This window comes from Equus caballus, chromosome 9 (genome assembly GCF_041296265.1).
Source record: "Equus caballus isolate H_3958 breed thoroughbred chromosome 9, TB-T2T, whole genome shotgun sequence".
In the NCBI taxonomy this organism is placed as follows: Eukaryota; Metazoa; Chordata; class Mammalia; order Perissodactyla; family Equidae; genus Equus; species Equus caballus.
Genome location: NC_091692.1, coordinates 62,994,812 through 63,001,172, shown reverse-complemented (window position 1 = coordinate 63,001,172; position 6,361 = coordinate 62,994,812). Strand labels below are relative to the sequence as shown.

General features: G+C 45.5%; 1 protein-coding gene and 1 non-coding gene across 10 annotated transcripts in view; one reads left to right on the top strand and one right to left on the bottom strand.

Annotated features, from left to right (window-relative positions):
- Nucleotides 1–275: 275 nt before the first annotated feature.
- RRM2B (ribonucleotide reductase regulatory TP53 inducible subunit M2B) overlaps nt 276–6,361 on the top strand; it is a 40,401-nt gene continuing 34,315 nt past the window's right edge. For 2 of the 9 annotated variants that reach the window (XM_070221612.1, XM_070221611.1), the window contains exon 1: nt 344–497. In XM_070221612.1, coding sequence (XP_070077713.1) covers nt 396–497 — 102 coding nt within the window. In that variant the 5' untranslated portion in view covers nt 344–395. The other 7 variants (XM_070221616.1, XM_014728233.3, XM_070221615.1 and 4 more) reach the window with 6 other exon arrangements.
- LOC111775117 (small nucleolar RNA SNORA25) lies at nt 1,949–2,075 on the bottom strand. Its single transcript, XR_002810618.1, has one exon. It is a non-coding gene; the product is annotated as a small nucleolar RNA SNORA25 (small nucleolar RNA).

The following is a 6,361-nucleotide window of genomic DNA, read 5'->3' as shown; positions in this document are numbered from 1 at the left end:
TCAGAGCTCGGCGGCGTGAAACAATTTCCCAGAACTTTCAAAACAGCTTCCTCAATGTAGTCATTTTCCCTCTCCTCACTCTCGAGCCCCACCTACCCCCTTCACACGCACACTCGGCCCTCAACCACTTCTCTGCGGTTGCTTAAACACAAAACAAGGCGGCCTCTTCTCATTAATTATTTTTAACGGTGCGGCTTTGTTTTTCACCAATAGTGTGGCTTTTCGCCACCACCACTTCACACTTGAATAGCGCTCTCTCCTTCTTCTGTCATCCTGTGTGTGGGCCCACCGCCACCTGGCAGTCTCTGAGGACAGGCCGAGTTCGCGCGACATACCGTGTTCCGAGGCACGGCGCGAGCTAGCGGGGGAACGCCGACCCGGGCCGGTGACCGGGCATGTCCAGGCACCTCCCGTACCACGTGAGCACAGCCCGCCGCGGGCGAGGCGGCCGGAGCCTAGCCGCTCAGACCGCGGGCTCCCGGGGAGGTCCTCAGAAGGCAGGCGGGAGGCGGAGTCGACGGAGTGGGGCGGTGCCTGCTGGAGTGGGCGGGGCCCTGAGGCGGGGGAGGCGGGGCCGGCAGGCGCCTGGAGAGCCCCTCACTGGGCAGGAGGGAGGCGGGGCCGGCGCAGTGGCGTGGTCTGGGGTTGTCCGAGGCCGAGAGAGTCCCTCAGGCCGCAGGCGGGCCCTGTCAGGGCCCCGGCAGTGGAGTGGAGCGAGGCCGGCCGGAGTAGGCGGGGCCCTGAGAGGGGAGGCGGGGCCAGGCTAGGGCCGGCGCAATGGAGCGGGGCGGGGCCGGCCGGAGTAGGAGGGGTCTCCGCAGCTGGGGGCGGGGCGGACTCAGCGGACCCTTGGACCGCCTGAGTCTGGTCCTAGTTGGAAGTGGCCGGCGGCCCTCGGTTCCCTCAGCTCCTGTATCTCTGGCGGAGTCTGCGCGATGGGCGACCCGGAAAGGCCGGAAGCGGCCAGGCCCGAGCAGGATGAGGTAAACGTTACTGCCGCTTCCTCTCCCGCTCCGTAGTCGCGCCTGGCCTCTAGGTTGCGAGTTGCGGCGACGGCTTGCAGGGTGCCCGACCGCTGTAGGAAATTTTACTCTTTGCTGTCGGAAACCCGGTGCAGGCCTGGCTCCGAGCCCGCGCCGCAGCCTGGTTTCGCCTTTGCTAGCCCGGGAGGCTGTCCCCGGGAAGGGTGAGGAGGGGGCCGGGTTTCTGCGCCACGGCTCTGGGGCCAGTCAAGGGCGGCGCTCTGAGGCTACGGGCCCGGGTGCGGCACACCGCCTCTTTTACTCTCCTGCCTTCCTTCCCTGTTCTGTAGCCCTTGGCCGGGGAAACTGAGGCAAGGAACGAGGACTGGTGCATCTCCTGGAGAAACGCATGCCATTCCTGGGATGGTTAAAAGGAGTTGGAGGACGCCTGTGGAAATTGACACAGGTGGATGGGGTGGAGGTGACAGGTAGAAGGGCGACGGGTAATTCTCGTAACAATGAAAATAATCAGATTAGGAGGTCAGTTTTGCTCAGACCGGGCTACTTAACTAGCTGTGAATCTTTGAGGGATCACTTTCTTTATACAGTGCAAGTGATACTTCTCTCACTGAGGGTTAAGTTAAATGCTTTATGCAAAGTGCCACGGAAGTTGTGGGTGCTTTATAAACCTAAATTAACATGTTCATCCTCTCTGCTTCTGTATTAATAGAAGTATATAATAACAGTAAACAAACTGGGATTTATTAGACCATAAGGTAGTTGAAATTGTTGCTCTGTAAGTTTCATATCCTGTTATTTTGCAAATACTGCTAAATAGTTTGTATTGCTGTGTGTGGTAGCTTTGATTTAATAGTTTCAGCTCACGGAGACTCATGCTTAGCCCTACATTTCTTTCTTGTTTTTCAAACTTGAGTGACGTTTTATTTACTTTCCCACATCACCCGTCATAGATATAAATGGCTAAATCTTGTATCTCCTCAGGAAAACATAGCACTGCTGAATGACTGTTACATCCTATGGAAAATTTCATTGTTTGGTCACAGTATTAAGAGCTTCTGGTTTTGGTCCCACAAGTCCTTTTTGAAACGACCTGTCCCTACATTTCTTTAGAAAGTTGTAGGTTCCAAATTTGGGATTTTATTTTATTTAGTTTTGATTTTGGAAACATTTGGTAACTAGTTAACAAATTGTAAACATCTCTCAAACTTTTTCTTCCCCTTCTGAAATACGTCTACTACCAATTTCCCAGCTCAAATGGGACAATTCGCATTTTTCTGTTTGTGCTAATGGCATCAGCAGTCATTCAGACTTAAGACCTGGAAGATAATTTTTATTTATTATTTCTATCTCAATGATACAGACCCACAAAGATAGAGGCAGAACTTTATATCTAGAATGAATTTTAGTGAGCATCTCTTCCAAGTTTTTGACTTGAGATGCAAGGATGCCTTAAGTACTTTGTTTCTCTAGATGTGATGGTGCAGCATGGGCCACGTACATCAGAATCACCTCGAGTACTTTGTGAAAAATATAAATTATTGGGCCTACACCCCAGACATAGTGAATCAAAATCTCTTGGGATGGGTCTGGGAGCTGCATTTTTAATAAGCACGTCTGGTGATCCACGTACATGTATTTTAAGAACACTGTCTTAAATTGTTTATAGATGGGCTTGAAGGGGATTTATGAATCTCCTGAAGTTCATAGATTGTCTATGTGCAGATGTGAATCTCCTGAGAAAGGAATCCGTAGCTTTCATCAGTTTCTCAAGGTTAACTGTCATTAATCTAATTGCTAGTCCCTATTTTCAAGGTGAGAAGGTTTAGGCCGGAAAAGGTTAAATGACATGTCCAGGACCACACAACTCAGTAGTAGAGCTAGGTTTAGAAGTTCTTGCTCCTGGGCTAGCATTTCCGTCTGTTTTCTCAGATGTGGTAGGAATAGAAGAATGAAAATGAAAATGATACCTCCAAATAGTGTATGACTATGACAGCATCCAAATATGCTACTTCACTTGAGGAGTAGAAGAGAGGTGAAGGCAAACGCATGAAAGTGGTAGAAGTGGGAGTGGATGGAAGGGACAGGCCTTGTAGAATGCCAGCCTAGGTCAGGCATGGGCAGTACTAACTGGAGAATTGACCTAGATGGGTCAAGGCACCTATTGTCCAGGCATGTCCAGACCCCTCTTGGGACCAGGTGACCAGAAACTGAGGCAGGCAGAAACTGGAGGCACCATTCTGGAAGAGACAGCAGAATGTTGCCAAGGAATGCCTATGTGAAACTATATTTCAGTTTCTCATCACTTCACACTTGTGCAGCTACAACAAATTAGTTGTCTGTCTACCTCCAGTCTTTCCTACCATCCAGTCCTGTTTACCACCGCCAGATTAATCCCTCATTAAACCAATGCCTCCATGTCACTCCCCCCCAAAAAAAATTCCCCAAAGGGTCTCAAGTCCCACCAAAAATGCCCAACTCTTCAGACCAGCAAAACCCTGTTTAAGCAGCTTTTTTGTGCTGCCACACCTTAATTTGGGTTGTCAATTCAACCTCTGAAATTGACACCAAAGTTGCTACCAAAATCTAGGGTTTTTTTCTTTTCTAATTCATCCTACACAGGGATATCCAATTAATCTTTCTGATGCCACCCCTATTCCTGTTAATTCCTATTCAGAAACTCCATGACCATCCATAGGAATGATTTTCAGACTTGCCCTGCAATGCCAGCACCTGGGGGTTGGGCACAAGTGGGGAGAGTTGGAGTATGAGCCTTCCAGCCCCCCAGATGTTTGAAAATCCTTGGCCCACAAAATTCCTAACCTCTTAATCTGATTGATATTCATAGTGTGGCTTCTTTATGGAATTCCTCTCTGCCTCATATGTTGACCCTTTGCTTTAGCCAAATGGGATCATTTCTGCCTTTGCTTTACATGCATTTCAGTCAGTTTTAATCTCACCTGGCTCCTCTTCTTTCATCTGCCTTTTCAATATCGGTGTCTCTAGGCTACATCCTCAGTTGTGCTGCTGCTCTGTGTCTTCTTCCTGGATAATCACGTCCAGCCCCTTGGCAACTACTCGTGGGATCTCCACCACATAAGGGAAGGAGTGGAGATAGTGCCTCTGCCTGCTGGATATCTTGAAGCTGAACCCATTATCTTTTTTATTGATCAGATTGACTTTTTATTTTTTATTTATTTATTTTTAAATCAGAGTAGCTTTATTGAGTCCTGTGGAGGAATATGTGTATTCTTTTCTTTTTTTTTGAGGAAGATTAGCCCTGAGCTAACATCTGCCACCAAGCCTCCTCTTTTTGCTGAGGAAGATCAGCCCTGAGCTAACATCCATGCCCATCTTCCTCTACTTTATATGTGGGATGCCTATCACAGCATGGCTTGATAAGCAGTGTGTAGGTCCTCGCCTGGGATCCAAACTGGTGAACCCAGGCCGCAGAAGTGGTTCACGTGAACTTAGCCGCTGCACCACCAGCCGGCCCCTAAATTGACTTTTTTTTTTAAAGATTTTTAAATTTTTTTTTCTTTTTCTGCCAAAGCCACCTGGTACGTAGTTGTGTATTTTTAGCTTTCGGTCCTTCTAGTTGTGGCATGTGGGATGCCACCTCAGCGTGGCCTGATGAGTAGTGCCATGTCCATGCCCAGGATCCGAACCAGTGAAACCCTGGGCCACCAAAGCGGAGCGTGTGAACTTAACCACTTGGCCACGGGGCCGGCCCCCCAGATTGACTTTTTAAAGATTTTTGTGTTTGTAACTTTTTGTTGTTGTGGCTTGGGTTGGTGGAAGGAATTAATTCAAATTAAGCCTTTTTTAAACATCTAATGTGAGAAGCAAGAGTTTTTGTATAATTTATTTAGTTATTCTCCAGGTGTGGAACACTTTGTGTGTGTCTCATTTCTTGTTATCATCCAGTTGCTGGAGCTGGAACCCTCAAGGGTGTCTTCAACTCTTCCTAATCATGTTGTCCCAAATCCAAATTTTTAGCAAGAATTGTTAGTTCTACTTCTGAGTATTTCTTAAATCAGTCTTCTTTTGTGTTTCTACTGCTGATATCCTAGTTCAGGCAAGAGATGGGTAGTGCAATGATCTTTTAATTGTTCTCTCCACCTCCAATTTCCCTTCTAAGCTAGGCACATTTCTACAAAAGCGATCTTAAAACACAGATCTGATTTTGTTTTTCACCTGATTAAGAACTTTCAGTAGCTCCTAATAGTCTGCATGATAGAGGCCAGATGCCAAAGTGGTGTGTATCAAAGCAGACCACTTTGACCTGCTCCAAAATTTAAAAATAATCAACATCTTAATATCCATTTAATAGGCAAAATAGGCATACTCACCTTAACCTCAGATAAAGCTTAGAGATGGAGTGTGTATTTTAAAAGCTGAAAGTTAAATTTTTGTTTGTTGTATTTCATTTCATCAAAATGATGACACTGAGGTTAAAAAAAAGTCAAAACTGTTGTATCAAAATGGCTATAGGAAAATAGCTGTAGGAAAATTCATATATGTTTACATTCAAGGCTCTCACATGGCTTTAACACCTGAGCCTATTTTCTAAACAAAATGTTAAGTGCAATACTAATTGATAGAATCTGCTTTTGTCTATTTTGTTAGGATTTTTAAGTTAATATATATAACATTACTTATAAAATCATGTTCACCATCAATAGTCTAGTTTTTAACCTTTACCTCTTTTGCCCTCTCTCCACCCGCTTCTCCTCTGGTAACCACTAATCTATTTCCTTATGTATGTGTTTGTTTATCGTCCACGTATGAGTGAAATCATACAGTAATTGCTTTTTTCTGTCTGACTTATTTCAGTTAGCATAATACCCTCAGGGTCCATCCATGTTTTGAATGGCACGGTTTGTCTTTTTTTATGGCTGAGTGGTATTCCTTTGTATATAGATACATCTTCTTTATCCGTTTATCCGTTGATGGGCACTTGGGTTGCTTCTAAGTCTTGGCTATTGTGAATAATGCTGCAATGAACATAGGGGTGCAGACATCTTTTTGAATTAGTGTTTTCATGTTCTTTGGATAAATACTCAGAAATGGAATAGCTGGATCATATGGTATTTCTATTTTTAATTTTTTGAGAAATCTCCATACTGTTTTCCGTAGTGGCTGCACCAGTTTGCATTTCCACCAGCAGTGTATGAGCGTTCTTTTTTCTCTACATCCTCTCAAAGACTTGTTATTTCTTGTCTTTTTGATAATAGCCATCTGATGGGTGTGAGGTGATATGTCATTGTGGTTGTGATTTGCATTTCCCTGCTAATTAGTGATGTTGAACATCTTTTCATGTGCATGTTGGCCATCTGTATGTCTTCTTTGGAAAAATATCTGTTCATATTCTCTGCCCA